At 38.0% G+C, this 17523-nt stretch overlaps 1 protein-coding gene across 1 annotated transcript; it reads left to right on the forward strand.

Annotated features, from left to right (window-relative positions):
- The first annotated feature begins 356 nt into the window (after positions 1–356).
- On the forward strand, positions 357–16478 carry LOC117403424 (CMP-sialic acid transporter-like). The gene is made up of 8 exons (XM_059023549.1): positions 357–602; positions 6858–7035; positions 8063–8222; positions 8601–8753; positions 9269–9335; positions 11990–12166; positions 13555–13689; positions 14415–16478. Exons 1-8 carry the CDS (start codon positions 593–595, stop codon positions 14546–14548), a joined length of 1014 nt encoding a protein of 337 aa, XP_058879532.1. The 5' UTR covers positions 357–592; the 3' UTR covers positions 14549–16478.
- Positions 16479–17523: the final 1045 nt, after the last annotated feature.

A 17523-nucleotide genomic window follows, 5' to 3' on the forward strand; every position in this document is an offset into this window, starting at 1 on the left:
ATGGTGTGACAGTTTGAGGATGATCCCAGATGGTATATTAAAAGGAAATGGTTTAGGTGGTTGCTAGACATATTCTCTGACTAAAATGCTCCCCTAGATTCGCAATAGGCAAACCTAGGTGAATCTTGAAAGACGTTGGCGTCTTAAATCACTGAACAAAAGTGTGCCAATAAGAATTAACATGTTATCAACATGTTACCTATTATTATTATTATTATTATTATTATTATTATTATTATTATTATTATTATTAATATTAATGGCAACGTCTGGCAACCCTGGCGAGTACAAGTTTCCCCACATTAACACTGGACTGCAAGCGGCAACCTGCGCCTGCGTTTAAAAACTTGGCATCTGCTGGGAGCAGAGCATGCCGGGCAGACTCGGAAATGGTGCCTGCCTGCTGAGGCGGAACTGTGTTAGTTTCCGTGTACAGTAAAAGATGCGAGCAGGTTGAGATTTTTGTCACCAGTCGTCTACTGGTGTTTGCCACGTTACCTGGGATAAGTAGTCGAAATGCGAAAATTGCACAGGTTTCATTGAAGATCTCTTCGCTGCTTAGGAGACGTGATATAAAATACACACAATAACCATGGCAAACGGTGAGAAATAATTATTTACTTCTTTTTAATGTGTTGTTGTACTGTATGGATCTTATTTGTTTGAGTGAAATCTTCCGATGTTACTGTTTAGTTTGTTTTAGCGATATAGTACCTGTGCTGAATTTAGTGAATTATGGATTTACGAATTTGCAACATCATGACGTGCACAGCCAGTATGACTAGGTATTTATTATTATTAAGAATTGTAACTGGTGGTACGGTACTTTAATACAGTATATTGTCGATTTCTTTGTTTAAAAAAATGAATGAGTTAAGGCAGGCGCGCCCCCAGAAATCTTTCACATGGTACGCACAACTGAACCACACCGACATCCCATCTCATGCCTCATCGACATCATGTAAAGTTTTCAGCCAATCAGTGCTGAATTTATGTTCTTTCCTGAATTCCCCTTTCTAAAAACGAATACACACAGCGCGCTGCCATGGAGACAGAACAGCAACTACAGCGACAGCCAAATAGTTTCAAATAAACCTATTTGAAATACAGACTTAAACTAGGGGATACGAGCTCACAAATGTGTTGTGCTGGTTCCATTTCTAATCATTACTCTCACAATCTCTACAACTAATGTAAGCATTACTTACTACAACTAATGTAAGCATTACTCACTACAACTAATGTAAGCATTACTTACTACAACTAATGTAAGCATTACTCACTACAACTAATGTAAGCATTGCTCATCCCCTGAGCATGGCGTGTAAACATACACTTTTTGTGACAAAACAGGCAGTAATAAATAATAATAATTATTATTTAAATATTTAGCAAACATTTTTATCCAAAGGGACTTGCAGATATTAAACGAAATATGAAAATGTATGTTACAGACAATACAATACAAAACAATCACATATATACAATATATACAAAATAAATGTAAATAAAGGAAAATACAAAAAGACATATAAATAGAAATTTACAAATAAAGGTTGAATAACAGTCCTGAGGAGAACCGAGAGCTGCTTCCACTACAGGGGGAAGAGAAGGAGTGAAGAGACGGCATAACAGCAAGGAAACACGAGGGATTGGAGATAGGAAGGGGCAATATGATGAATAGAGCGATAGGCAAAGCAAGGATCTTGCTTAATAACACCATTTTTAAATTATATGGTAATGATTAGGGAAATGTATAATTCATTTTAATGTAAGAAAGACACTGATAAAATACAAATTAACCCTTAAATGTGCCCTTAGTGCTCAATCCTTGAAGAGCAGCAGAATTTGGATAATGCAGTACAGCAGTCTCTGCGTATAGGAACGCCCCCTAAGAGAACACTTCGCCTAAGGGAACACCCTTGTGGTGAAACAGATTTTTCCCCATTTTAAATGCTCCGGCTAAAGGAACAGGAACTTCTCTTAAAAGAACACCTTCTTGGCACCGATAGCGATTCGTTCACAACAGATACAGTTCTGTTTTGTAACCTGATAACTCCTCATCATCAAACTTAAATTGAAATGGTTTATTCAGTCTTTTAAAAAGCGACTTGTCATAGCGAGAGTGTCTTGAGGCACACTGATTGGCTTATTCAATCTTTCCAGAACCGCCGTCATAGCATTGCCTTGTTTTGTATTCTGATTTCCACGAGTGCACCTCAGCGCTACAAAATGGCATGGAAACAAACGGCGAAATGCGCCGCTGTTTCCCTTGTTACAAAAAGATGGAAATTGTTCAAGCTCTTGAAAAAAACATAAATCGGACACAAGTCGCCGGGCAATTTGGTGTGTCCTGTTCTGGGAGTTGCTTCACCATTCTGTTAAATAATGTGCATGTCTTTGTATATTGCTTCTACATTTAACATGTGTAGGGGTGCTTTGTTAACTTAGTATGACAGTTAGTTTACTAACATTGGTTTGTCTGAAAGGAAGTTAGAAAGGCCAAGAGAGAGATAGAAATCAATATTGCTAAGGGGGCTAAAACCAATTCCAAAATATTTTTCCAATATTATAACAGCAAGAGAACATTCAAAGAGGAGGTTAAATGTCTAAGAGACACAAATGGCAAAATCATAGATGAAGAAAAAAAAATAGCAAATATATTAAATGATTACTTTTCACAGGTTTTTACAAAGGAGGACATGGACAACATGCCCGACATGTCAACCTGTTCCTATCCAATTTTAAATAACTTTAGCATAACAGAGGCAGTGTTAAAGGGACTAGGAGCTCTTAAAATAAACAAATCCCCTGGGCCAGATGAGATCCTCCCAATAGTACTCAAAGAAATGAAAGAAGTTATTTACAAACCGCTAACCAAGATCATGCAACAGTCTCTTGACACAGGGGTTGTACCGACAGACTGGAAAATTGAAACGTAATACCGATCCACAAAAAGGGAGACAAAACCGAACCAGATAACTACAGACCAATAAGCCTGACTTCTGTTATATGTAAACTTATGGAAACTATAATAAGATCCAAAATGGAAAATTACCTATATGGTAACAATATCCTGGGAGACAGCCAGCATGGTTTTAGGAAAGGGAGATCGTGTCTAACTAACCTACTTGACTTTTTTGAGGATGCAACATTGAAAATGGATAACTGCAAAGCATACGACATGGTCTATTTAGATTTCCAGAAAGCTTTTGACAAAGTCCCGCATAAAAGATTAATTCTCAAACTGAACGCAGTAGGGATTCAAGGAAATGCATGCACATGGATTAGGGAGTGGTTAACATGTAGAAAACAGAAAGTACTGATTAGAGGAGAAACCTCAAAATGGAGTGAGGTAACCAGTGGTGTACCACAGGGATCAGTATTAGGTCCTCTGCTATTCCTAATCTACATTAATGATTTAGATTCTGGTATAGTAAGCAAACTCGTTAAATTTGCAGACGACACAAAAATAGGAGGAGTGGCAAACACTGTTGCAGCAGCAAAGGTCATTCAAAATGATCTAGACAGCATTCAGAATTGGGCAGACTCATGGCAAATGAAATTTAATAGAGAAAAGTGTAAAGTATTGCATGCTGGCAATAAAAATGTGCATTATAAATATCATATGGGCGATAGTGAAATTGAAGAAGGGAACTATGGAAAAAGACCTAGGAGTTTATGTTGACTCAGAAATGTCTTCATCTAGACAATGTGGGGAAGCTATAAAAAAGGCCAATAAGATGCTCTGATATATTGTGAGAAGTGTTGAATTTAAATCAAGGGAAGTAATGTTAAAACTCTACAATGCATTAGTAAGACCTCACCTAGAATATTGTGTTCAGTTCTGGTCACCTCGTTACAAAAAGGATATTGCTGCTCTAGAAAGAGTGCAAAGAAGAGCAACCAGAATTATCCCAGGTTTAAAAGGCATGTCGTATGCAGACAGACTAAAAGAATTGAATCTATTCAGTCTTGAACAAAGAAGACTACACGGTGATCTGATTCAAACATTCAAAATCCTAAAAGGTATAGACAATGTCAACCCAGGGGACTACTTTGACCTGAAAAAAGAAACAAGGACCAGGGGTCACAAATGGAGATTAGATAAAGGGGCATTCAGAACAGAAAATAGGAGGCACTTTTTTACACAGAGAATTGTGAGAGTCTGGAACCAACTCCCCAGTAATGTTTTGAAGCTGACACCCTGGGATCCTTCAAGAAGCTGTTTGATGAGATTCTGGGATCAATAAGCTACTAACAACCAAACGAGCAAGATGGGCTGAATGGCCTCCTCTCGTTCTTAAACTTTCTTATGTTCTTATGTTCTTATGTCTGTTACTTTATTATTAGTTTATTAACATACACTTGCCTGTTGCTTTTCTTTTACTTATTCAGTTAATTTCACATGCTGATGCACATGCGTCATGACAAGTAATACCTATTTATGTATTTATTTATTTATTCATGTTGTGTCTGGTGGCTAAATCTGTCTTAAAGAACACTTCGGCTATAAGAACACTTTGCTTGCTTCCTGAGGGGTGTTCTCTTAGCCAGAGACTACTGTAGTAAAATTCAATACCGCCAATGTATTTTCGGTGCTTAAAACTGCACTGCCATTAGTGCCAGAAACACAGTTCGGTTCCTTTACTGTTTTTTCCCTCTAACATTCTTTCTGACTCATCAGGAGAGAGATTGTTGCTCTTTTTGAAGCTTCAACCAAACATATCTTCTTCTGTTTGCTCATTACTACCACTAAATACACAATACAAAGCTATAAGCCTAAAATGTCTGATTCGTGTCAACCGATCGCACAAGATTACATGCGAGCCCACATTTTGAAGCCGATATTTTGTAAACCAGTGGTACGCACAGTGCGTAACATGCATACGGCTGCGGGCACCCATGGTCATGTGAGTAGTCTAGACCCAATGAGAAACGATCAGCATCTAGCTGCTGAGAACTTTTTATTTTTAACATGTCTCCTGGTTCTAGAGTTTGTACACCCTTGTATACAGCTGTGGCCAAAAATGTTGCATCCCCTATGATTGAGACATAACTAAAACACTGGTGTGCATGATAGTTAAACACAAAGGCAGTACTTCCATTCAAATTAGAACACTTCTGATTATAAAAAAAAGTTTTTAACAACTGTAAGGATTTTGAAACTCTTCTATGTATTGCCCAGGCCTTATGGGGAGAGGCTGGCTTTTCATAAGTCGGAGTGCAGCTGTGACCTCGGAGGGATGATCAAACCTTTGTTTCTGCTTAATAAGCTGTTTCGAGCCTATGTACAAACCATAATCAAACCAATTAAATCTGATTCTAAAACCACTTAACTTTGTTAAGTGACACGCTATAACTTTAGGTCAGTGTCACGGAACACATAACGCACTATACAATTGGAAAACGTAGGCTTTTTCTGATAAACACGCACCGTGTGTGGGGCAGGGTACACATTGTTCCAGTTAAATAGCACAAGCTCTTATTGTTTCATCAGCCATCTGTTCTTTTCCATTATACTACCTTGCTTCCCATTTAAATGATGAAGGAAGTGAGAAATCATTAACTGAATGTAAACATTGTGTAGTTTTCCTGTGTTTAATGTAAGCTCTGAATCAATGCACGGTTAATGAACTCTTAAAATTAAGCTGTACATAGCTGGTGTACATCAGCAGTTTGCGATCACCAGGCTTATTGTTTGACCTTGTGAGGTGTGGGTATAGCGCTATGCTGCCTGTGAGAATTTAGCAAAACTCTGAAATGTAACTTCTTGTTATCTGGGTTTCTGCTGACATTAGTTAAAGTGAAGAAGAAACGCAAATGTTAACTATTAATGTGTTTTGTCTCGCATCATGCTAGGCAAATAAGACCAAGTTTGGTCAGGGAAATAACATAAGCTAGCTGTATATCTGTGCTATACGAAGTAATTTCTTGGCTCAGCTCAGAAACTAACATCTACACTGATGCCAGCTCAAAAAACGAACCTCTCTGATGCCTTGAAAGGTGGACTCAGCTCAGAAACTAACATCTACACTGGTGCCAGCTCAGAACACTGAGACTTTCCATTTGCATTTTGATGATGAATAAACTATTTTTGATTGACTTTACCTGAAGAAGGTGAATTTTTTAAGAAGAAATTAAGCCTCTTGCACAACTGAAAAGAATATCCGTGCATCCACATCAGGTGTCCCTTTAACATTGTAATAATAATAATAATAATAATAATAAATACTTTATTTTAACAGAAGAAATTTCTATCTGAACTATGGTTGTTCATTTCTGTTAACATTTTATGTCTAAAGCAAAACATTTGAATTAATCTCACAAATCCTGACTAATTTAACTACCGTACTAAATTCAGCTTCTTTTTATATAATATTGCCATATAATCCAAACATGCTTTGAAATAAACTAAGGTAATCGGTTTTAATATTGGCATTCTTTTTAAATGATTACGCAGAACATAAAAGGTATCATGTGTTCTTGTCACTTTTTAGTGCAAAAAAAAAAAAAAAAGCATACTCGCCAGTGAAGCAACGCAGCTTATTTGATTCATTAATTGATTCATTGATCCAACGCGAATGTAGAGGCCTAAAGTATGTATCCTAGCAACGCTCTGATGTTTATCTACTGTACCAGCACTAAAGAAGCGCACTCTCACACAAGCAAGGTTTTAATGTAAACCGGCAACAGGAGACTTCAAACTGGATTCTAATTTGATGCATCGATTCACCAATATGTAATCGAATCTCGGGAAATTTAAGGACAGATGATCATTAATCGATGCATGGATTAATTGTTGCACCACTACTGTACACTGTGTTTTATTACATCTTTTGCTTTACTTCTTTCAGAACATGCGAGCATCCTGTTCAAGCTGTATTGCCTGACAGTGATGACACTGGTGGCAGCGACCTACACTGTGGCATTGCGTTACACGAGAACAGTTTCATCGCAATTGTACTTCTCCACCACCGCAGTGTGTATCGCTGAAATTATTAAGCTCTTCATAAGTGTTGGGCTTCTAGTCAAGTACGTATGTGTTTGCTATGTTTATACAGTACTTCTTGTATTGCATTGTGTTTGCTATGTTTATACAGTACATTTTTTTTTCTCTTGCTGACTCTGTTTTAATTGGTGGTTTGTATAACACAGTGGTAAAAGCGTTGAGAATAAGGTGCTCCCCGAATTACCAAAAGGACATGGTAACCGTGGAGAGAGTACAACACAGAGCAAGCAGACTCACAGCAATGAGCTACATAGACAGGTTCAGGGAAGGGGATTCGTGTAGCCTAGAACAAAGAAGAATTAGGGGTGACGAGTTCAAATCTAAACTACATCATTCCAGTACATCTTATATAATATGTATTACCTCACTTTGGAAATAATTTTTTTATGGAAGTTTTTTCATAGTATTTCACCACACTGGAGTTGCTTTTGGGAGTTTGAGAGTGCATTTTTTTTAAATATATATATTTTAAAAGAACTGAAAGTCCCAGAAGCTAGACGTATCAGTTCCTGTTTCAGTACCAATCACTGCTTTTCCGATGACTGATGTATTTCCAGTGGTGACTGCATTCCTTCATGCGACTCTAGGAAGCTGACAGCATTGAAGTATCTGCACAGAGTGTTCCATAAATATTCTTCAACAGCTCCAAATACCTTATCGTTAAAAAAATTTAACTCAACCATAGTGTGTGCGTTTTTTCCTATAGGAAAATCTCAGACCAACACAATTATAGCAATATATATTAGGTAAGATTTACTGGAGTTGTTTTGTTAACACCATTTACTGTACTTTAAAAAGAGTTGATTGTTAACCTTTAAGTGCAACACAGAAACCAGGAGCAGACAGGCAGAAATGAAGTGGAAACAGACTTGGAGCAGAGGTTACAAACCACTTTATTACACAGAGAGTGGTGAGGTAGGAGAAGTTAGAATCTACTTTCAGATACTATATGTTGGTTAACCACAGTTTGATTTTTTTAGTTTAATTTCAAGGTGAGATAACTGCGTTGTCCATACCCATTGACACATTAACTGTTGTTGTTCTTCACAGAGAAACTGGAAGTGTTGGCAGTATGCTGTCCTCAATCAGAGAACATGTATTTGGAAGTCCCAAAGAGCTGCTCAAGCTGAGTGTCCCATCTCTAGTATATGGCATTCAGAACAATATGGCCTTCGTGGCACTAAGCAATCTCGACGCAGCTGTGTACCAGGTGGGTAACTGCACTTGCAGTGTTTTCAGGTGTGATAGGTTATAAACAGCATTCTAGATAAACTGCGGAAAGGGTGTTTTACGCATTGAAAAAATATTAAATACATATGATATTTAAATGTAATGCGTAATGAATGGGCATAGCAATTTTGCTGCACAGCTTGAATTTGCATGTTATCAAGCTTCTTGTACTTCGTTGGTTCCTGGCATCTCAGTGGTCAGTTGTGAATATATACTGCATGCGGATTTGCCAGAAACACGTGACGTTTCCGATCCGCTTCTAAATCATTAAAACAGCTTCTTGTCATGGAATCTGGTGAGTATTGTTCCAGTACATTCGGAGTTTGACAGGTGCTCCTGCCCTCTCTATTCCTCTCAGGTGACGTACCAGCTGAAGATCCCGTGCACAGCTCTCTGCACTGTGCTCATGTTGAACAGGTCTCTCAGCAAGCTGCAGTGGTTTTCTGTCTTCATGTTGTGTGGAGGGGTTGCATTAGTCCAGTGGAAACCTGCAGAGGCATCCAATATTCAGGTGAAAAGCAGTTTCTAATTCAACTGGAAACGAAAAGGTCTTTACCAGTGTTTCTCTTCAGACCTACTTGTGAATGTATTATTCCTACTGTGTATTATGCCAGCCACAGGAATTTAGAGGAGAGATGCCTGTCTGTTCAAATGTCACACTTTTACTTTAGCTTTATTGAGAACCACACATCTATCATTCTGCTCATTCATTTGAAAGTTTTAGGTTTTGTTTTGAAGTGTGAAATGTGCTATTGTACAGTGTGTCAGCCTTACGCTTTCCATCTGTGCATGTGGTGGATGTAGCTCATGATGATTGCTTTTTATGGTATTGATTGCTGTAAATGTACTGACAGTGGTGACAGGGATATATCTTACTGGTGTATTTGTGGAGACGGATGCATGCATGCAAACATACCTACATACTTGCATGCATGTCACTAGCTCATGAAGAATGTACCTTGAACTATAGCAGTGGCAATGCATAGTATGTAGGCTTGGCTTACACTTTGTGTTCATTGTTTGCAGGTTGAACAGAGCCCCTTATTAGGTTTTGTCGCTATTGCAATTGCTGTTTTGTGCTCTGGATTTGCAGGTGAGTTGATTGACATCTAACACTTGATATTTAGAATTCCACATGCATGCAGACTGGGGAATTAACTTGGTAAAATATATAGTTTGTAATGTTCCAGTTATAAAATATAATAATAATTGCTCATAAATCTGTGACAGAGTTCTTTCTTTGTAGCAAAATACTGCCATGGCTTCTTCAAGGTTTGGTAGAAATGCTTTCTATAGTAAACTATTAATATTTGCCAAAAAAAACATGTATGGGAAAGTTGGCTGGTGTTTTTACATAGCTGATGAACACAATTGCTTGTTTGATGTAATGGGGAAAAGTTCAGGCAGACATCCTTTACTATTATTACAAAGCACATTTTCTATAGAAACTATTTTTAAATTTAACCTTTTCCATTCACAAATGAAAAGATCACTTTTCATCTGTTTCAACAAACAGAAGAATGACATTGCTGGTAGTTTGAAATGTTGAAGCAGATGGTGTTCAGGTGACAGTAATAAGATCTCCCTATGGCTTGTGGGAACAGGTTGCAACATGGTACAGCTATGGCCGTACGTTTTGCATCACCCTATAGAATTAAATCATTTTGCTTCATAAAGTTGAATGAAACCTGCTGAATAATGTTACGTTAACATATTGGATTACACACCGCTTTGAAGTTTTCCATATACTTAATCAAATTGAGAAATGTGACATTTTGAAATATAACATAAGAACATAAGAAAGTTTACAAACGAGAAGAGGCCATTCAGCCCATCTTGCTCATTTGGTTGTTAGTAGTTTACTGATCCCAGAATCCCATCAACCAGCTTCTTGAAGGATCCCAGGGTGTCAGCTTCAACAACATTACTGGGGAGTTGGTTCCAGACCCGCACAATTCTTTGTGTATAAAAGTGCCTCCTATTTTCTGTAATACTGTACTACTGTTATGGCTTCCGGAAGACTTTTGCAATATCATTTTGTAGTTTCTTTAATTACATGATGTTAAGTAAAATATCTGAATTATGTTAACTGGTGTACTTTAAAAACTAAAATTGCACATACTGGATTCCATAGTCCCTTTATGAAGCATGTTCACATTATTATTTAGCAGACACTTTTATCCAGAGCGACTTGGGGGTGAACTATGCATCAACAACAACTGCTGCTCCAGAGTCACTTGCAATAAGACCTCTGGTTTTCCGTCTCATCCGAAGTGACTTGCTCAGGTCACACACAGTGAGTCAGTGGCTGGGATTGAACCTGGAACCTCCTGGTAACAAGCCCCTTTCTTTAACTACTGGACCGCCAAGCCTGTCACACAAGCTATCCCAAGTTTTCCAGAAATATAAGTATATTCCACTCCACACACCCTTGCCTGTTTTCTGAACATGCAAAAACAAGAAAAATCTTTATATAAAAAGAGGCTAACGATTAGCATTGATTAAAACTAAACTCTCGCTGTCTGTTACATTGGTAGTCCCAGGTTAGTGCTAATGAGTGTCTGTGAAACGGGATCGAAACGTTGTTTCAGATAGATGGATAGTATTTAATTTACAAGTAGATTGAGAATATGTGGATGGCCAGCCGGTCACACAAACTGCAAAAGCTAATGGGATCAAAATTCATAGGCAACCCCATAGATAAATAAACCCTTTCATTCGTAATGTAATTTTAAAGTAATTCCGAGCACACAGCAGACGTTTATTCAGAATGGTGGTACAGGAAAGAGCCAAGAAGAATTTATCACTACGGTTTGATTTCCAAAGTGTGACACATTCCTGCAAGTCACGGAATACCATGTTTTGTTTTTTCAAGTTAGATTTCTGCTTTTGGCTGATTTTTCTGTGGTTTAACCCTTTAAGGTACAAGGAACATGTGTGTCCCACAAAAACAAATGATGCTAACTTTCTTATTTTTGCAATGAGGTGCATAAACAGGGTTTAAAATGTACTGGATGTTGGATCTGGTGGTCATCCATCAAAATTTTGGAGTCGATTCCAGAATCGATTCCTTATCTAGGAAACTGTTCTTACAAACCTTTTTATTTTGTTTTAGAACGTTTTATTGCTGGATTAATACAGCATGAACAATTTAAGAATCAAGTGATAAAAATGAACTATATACAGAAACAGAATAAACAAAAACTGAAGGTTCTGAATGTTTTGTGGTACCTGAATGTTAATCAAATACTTTAGGAAACCTACATAAAAATATATTAAAATAATAAATAAAAAAGCAATACAAGTATTAAAATAATAACAAATAAATAATCACAAATCATACAAAAATAACAACTTTATTAATTGATCATTAAATCCTAGTTAATACTGATGTGAAACACCTCAACAAAATCTGATTAACTTACTTTGAGCTAAAGACAAGTTCTCTGCATACTCTGTTTGTCTGTTTCCTCGTCGTGATCCTTGAGTCCCTCTCATGTGTATTTTAAGAAGAACCCGTTTGAACAGCCTCTCAGTCCCTTGTGTTCCTGAAGGGTTAAGTGTAGGGTACATTTCAATTAGGCCTTTCATCTTGGAGAGAGTTTGGTGTTTTGATGTTTTAATGTTGTCATGGATGTGTCTGCAATAAAATGCGTCCTGCAATACCTAACGGAACACTTTCCTATCACAGAAGTTACTGAAACTGGAATGAAAGCTCTGCTTGTTTCTTTTTGACCTCTCTGCAAGGCGTCTACTTTGAGAAAGTCCTGAAGAGTTCCGACACGTCTCTGTGGGTGCGGAACATTCAGATGTACCTGTCCGGGATTGCAGTGACGCTGGCAGGAGTATATATGACTGATGGAGCCCAGGTGATTGAAAAGGGCTTTTTCTATGGCTACACGCCGTGGGTCTGGTTTGTCATCTGTAAGTACGTGTTTTCTTTCAAAAGATCTTTCATTTTATGTTTTCAGGGGACAGAGACAGAGCTACGATTGAAGAGCTTGTTTGACCGCCTACCTGAGTACCGTCATTCACTAACTCATTTATAAAAACTACACAGGAAGTCCGGTTTCAGAAAATAGACATGTATTTAAAAATATTACATACTTAACTTACACTCTGTCACTCCGCTGAGTACGCTCTCCAACTGTCAAACGTGAATCAGCTAATCATTCATGTTCCATCCAGTAACTGCATCCACCTCTCTGATTGGACAGTTCAATACAACTCCTTATTATTATTATTGGTTGTTACTATGTTATTAATAATACTGTCATTTTTATGGTGTCAGTGGGGCTTCTCATGTTATTTTTTGTTCCAAACTGTGACATAGGTTTTAAATATTTCTCGATTCCTATCCGGCTGTTGCCGATGGTACTACGCAGGTGTCAATGGAGTTTCTCATGTTAATTCTTTGTTCCAAAGGTTTGCTTGTCACTCAGAACAAGAATAAAAGAACAGAGGGAGTGATTTGGATTTTGCCCGAGAAGCCGTGGGCAGACCGTGGTTTGCCCGGTCAAAGACCAAAATATGTTACTTCAATTTTTATTTTGAGCTTCGCCCAAAGTCAGCAGGCAATTCACGAATCGCCTGCATTTCGGGGGTTTGCCTGTGTATATATATATATATATATATATATATATATATATATGTGTGTGTGTGTGTGTGTGTGTGTGTGTGTGTGTGTGTGTGTATATATATATATATATATATATATATATATATATATATATATATATATATATACACACACACACACACACATACACACACAGGTATACACACACAGGTGTGTGTGTGTGTGTGTATATATGTATATATGTAATGTTGGGACCCCAACCCAAAATACACCCCCATCTAGACTGGGTTGGCCCCATCAGGTTGAGGTTAATTACAATTTTTAGAGCCCCGAAATCTGTCCGTGTTCAGGGTGGGGCTGTCTCTCGAATGATCCCATCGCGATGCAGAAAATTCACTTAACCCGAACCCGATCTGAAGAAGATCATCCGAAGACATACCCTAAATCAAGCAGTGAGCAGCAACGTGACAGTGCGTGCCAAACTTCTGAATAAAGCTACAGGACGTTATGTAATGATACACTTTATATAAAACAGATCCTTTGCTTAAAATAAATGGCTGTTTTCACAGACCCTGATTAGCACTAATCTCTAACTACCTAATGCTACCTATGATAAGGCTGCCCAAGACGAGTGCTAATGGGTGCTGTCATTGCGTGATTCCCATTCACTTTGATGATAATAGAGCCTTATTCCCTGTTGAACTGTTTCTGTTTTTTATTTCTTTTCTTGCAGCTTTGGCCAGTGTTGGTGGTTTGTACACATCGGTGGTTGTGAAGTACACCGATAATATTATGAAAGGGTTTTCTGCTGCAGCTGCCATCATTCTTTCTACCATTGCGTCTGTGATCCTCTTCGGTTTACAAATCAGTAAGTCCAAACTGAACAGGGCACATGCTGGAGCCAATATATAACAAGCACTGAACAGGGCACATGCTGGAGCCAATATATAACAAGGAATCAGATCTCCTGTAGCTTGGGTGCTTGACTTGTCTTCTCATGTCTTAATGCAGTTAAAAACAAATCTACTGAACTGTTAAAACTATTTAAGCCAGTCTTTGTGGAGTGGATTAATACAGTCGTCTCGGGGATGGTGGGGGGGGGGACAGTTATAACAAACACCACAAATATTTACCAAGAATGTTTTTTTTTGGGGGGGGGGGGGTTTGTTATGCTTGTGGAACACTGTCATAATTGTTATAAACATAATTTATATGCATGCTCATTAAGGGCACTGTTTAAACAAAACCTGCATCCCCGTCAGTGAATCCCCAGGGGAAAGTCCTGTAGGATGGAGCAGTTTGTAAACATAGTGAAAACGATCTGTACCTTTTGAAACAACGTGGCAGTGAGATGGTTCATTTCTACTGGACCACAATACGGCAGCCATCTCAGGTCAGGTGTCATGGTCAACAACACATTTAGCATGCACTATAACCCTGCAAATACAAAGCAACGGCCTCCAATGTATTCTGATGGGTCTTTGACACTGGGACATTTACAAACTTCTAGAAGCTACTCGCACAGGGATGCTTAATTGCACCGTTCTTCTTTTGGTTTTATCCAGGCTTATCCTTTTGCTTTTTCTATTTCAGCTGTGAGCTTTGCCACTGGTGCCTTGCTTGTGTGTGTTTCTATATACATGTATGGCTTACCGAAGCAAGACACAACAAAACTTAGAACAGACGAAAGCTCCAGTACGTCCAAGGAGAAGCTGCTAGCTGTGTGAGCTCATCCGGAGCGCTGGGGGAGTGGATACATGAGTCAGACGCTCGGGAGTCTCCAGCAGGAACGGGTTTCTCTTTACAAACTGCAGAGGACACAGTACTGCGGCAATGTAATGATCTTCAACAGAATCACTAGACTTTTGTTCTCCGGATAAAGGCTGAAAAGGTTTCCGGCACAGATGACATAACACTGATTACCATATGTTGAGAATTATTGATGTTGTTATGATTATTTTAATTATTATTTTAATATGAAGGTGAAAAGACCAACTATACAATGGTCCAGAGGTTTAAATCACTTTTAAGCATGCCACTTAACAGTTAAATACTTGTACTGGTGTTGGTTTTGCCATTTCTTATTTGAGCCTGAAAGTAATACATGAAACCCTTGCCAGAAGTGAGAAGCATGTAAGAGCATTTTAAAAACGCATTCACACATCCATCCTGTTTCCTGTAGATAGGTACAATTAAAAACACAAATACTAGAGAGAACGTCTCCAGTATGGTTTCATGTATCAATAAACAGTGACATATATATTTTTTTTATAAATGATCATGTGCGTTTACAGGTATTAAGTATTTAAATATTTTTTGCTTTAAAACATTGCATAGAAGCAGTAAGACAAACCCAGGGGTGTGATTGACACAGTGTGAGTTATGCACTGTGTCTGTGTGGAGTGCGCATAACGTTGTTCCGTGGCTGTGATTTTAAGAGGCAGCCCCCAATACCGCTGGAATTTTTTTTTTCACTAAATAGTGTCACAATTGCAGACAAGCTAGTTAGAAAAGAGCTGCTTTACTGTGGACTTGGAATCATTCTGCATGTGTTGTGCTTTGCAGAATATGGGCCAGAAACTGTACTGTCAATAACAATAGATTACAAGTTCAAAATGATTCAAATTAAACTTGAAATGGTTTTAAACTACAAAACACGAGCTTGGTAATGATGCAAGCTATGCAGTGAGGGAAAGAAAAACTAAATGTGTTAAGATTTGAAGGGAAGAAATACTGCCCGATCCTCCCCTCCATGGTACAAGGCCAGGGCTTCTGTTTTTATTTCATGTTCTGTTTTGCACACATTTGAGAAACACTAGTTGAATAACAAGGTACTATTTACAAAGCTCCAACTTCTTTCTTCTAAAACGTGCCTTTATCGCAGAAGCAACCTTGATGATGTGGTTTAAATAAATATTTCTGTTCCTCTCCAAACTGTCTGCTCCTAGATTTCATTGTGCAACATCTGTGCATGAAGACCTGTTAATTTGCTCTATGCAGGAAGAGCAGGCATACTGAATACTGAGCGTCAAGAGATTAAAGACGACTGGTTGTGCTCTCTCACCTGAAATTGGATCCGCTCCCCTCATTACCACCCAGTCTCCAAACAGGATCAGGAAAATTAAGGACAATATGGCACAATTGTAGATGGACTTTGATTTATTATTATTCATAAAGGCAATGATAAATTGATAAATACAAGCATCACCAGCAATTAAAGAAACTAAACTTGCAGCATATATCAACAACGCGTTCAGTTCAATTCCCAGTTTATCTGAAGACTATGACTGCTGATTTTATGGTTCCATTTATTGAGAGGGTAAAAGATAGTGATAGTTTGATAGTGATGTTGACTTTAAGAAACTTACTTCCTGCCTGCCCTTGTTGCTATAGAAACTAGTTTTAAAAAACATAAACCACCATACTATTTAGGGGCTAACCAGTTAACCAGGCCATGTGCTTGAGGAGGCAGCTTTCCTGGGGTATATCGGGAGTAGTTTTCAATATACTTAATGTAAAACTGACAAAAATTGAAAAATGTGACCTTTCAAAATCTAACATGAAATAACTACTGCTATTATGGCTTCCGGTAGACTTGCAATATTATTTTATAGTTTCTTTGGATTACATGATATTAAATAAAGGATCTAAATTATGTTTCTTTTTATTTATTTTTTTCACGTATGTCTCAACCCTAAAATTCTAGGTGATACAAAACATTTGGCCATAGCTGTGGATAACACAGTTTCAAGAAGATGCACTCAAATTATTAAGATGTGATCAGCTGTACTCCATGTTTGGACAGTAATTACCAGTGCATCTGAACAGTAGAGCCTCTGTAAAGGTGAGCAGAGAGAACGTTCCATGCAGATGCAGGGCTGAAGAATATAACTAGTTCAGTACACAGGCTGAGTGGCAAGTGTTCAACAGACACTGTGAAAGAAAGATGCCTCTGTTCTACACACTTGTGCTGTGAAAACCTGAAGTTACAAAGCGCTGCTGCAATTGGGTTAAAATGAAGAAATAAATCCAATATTAATAAACCTACTGTTTATGTTGCATGTGTTCTGGTAAACAAACCCAACTTGCCCTTTGCTATGCTTTGACCTTGATATATCACAGTAAACTACTGAGGACACTATTAGCACCTGCACAGTCTGTTGTGTGTATCTCTTTGGCTTTGCAGTATCCTGTTCCAGTCAAACTTGTAATCAGAGAGAAGAGGTCCTTTAAAATCCTGAAACAGAGTGAAAAAAGAAAAGGAACAGGTTATGGTGATCCTCATTTTCTAGATTGTTTTCCAGGATGCTGTCAGTAAAGTGGGAAGTCTCTTGGGAAGTCTCAGCCATGTCAGTCTTGTATTACATATTGTATTTTAACCCTATAAATATTGTAAAATAAATACTTACTGTAATATTGAAGGCATACTTATCTTGATCTGGACAGAAAGGATTGTACAGTGCTCCCCCTTTATAAGGCAGCCCTTTATACAGCGGAACAGGTTATAAGGCTGTACAGTCATGGCTCCCATTTGTTCCATAATGCCATTACACTAACACTAGTATTCTCATTATAAGGTGGAACACGGTCTCTTAACTATGGTTCCAGACTACAGTGTTATGTGTTTATAATTTGGTATGTGCTTATAATTAATTCTTACTGGATAATAAGGGCGCTGATTCCCACCTTTTCTGCAGTGTCT

The sequence above is a fragment of the Acipenser ruthenus genome, chromosome 5, assembly GCF_902713425.1.
Source record: "Acipenser ruthenus chromosome 5, fAciRut3.2 maternal haplotype, whole genome shotgun sequence".
Taxonomy (NCBI): Eukaryota; Metazoa; Chordata; class Actinopteri; order Acipenseriformes; family Acipenseridae; genus Acipenser; species Acipenser ruthenus.

Bases quoted from the DNA above. Each gene is read 5' to 3' on its own strand.
- LOC117403424 (XM_059023549.1), top strand. The intron at 7,036-8,062 runs GTACGTATGTGT...TGTTCTTCACAG, and splicing joins AGTGTTGGGCTTCTAGTCAA to AGAAACTGGAAGTGTTGGCA. The intron at 9,336-11,989 runs GTGAGTTGATTG...CCTCTCTGCAAG, and splicing joins TTTGTGCTCTGGATTTGCAG to GCGTCTACTTTGAGAAAGTC.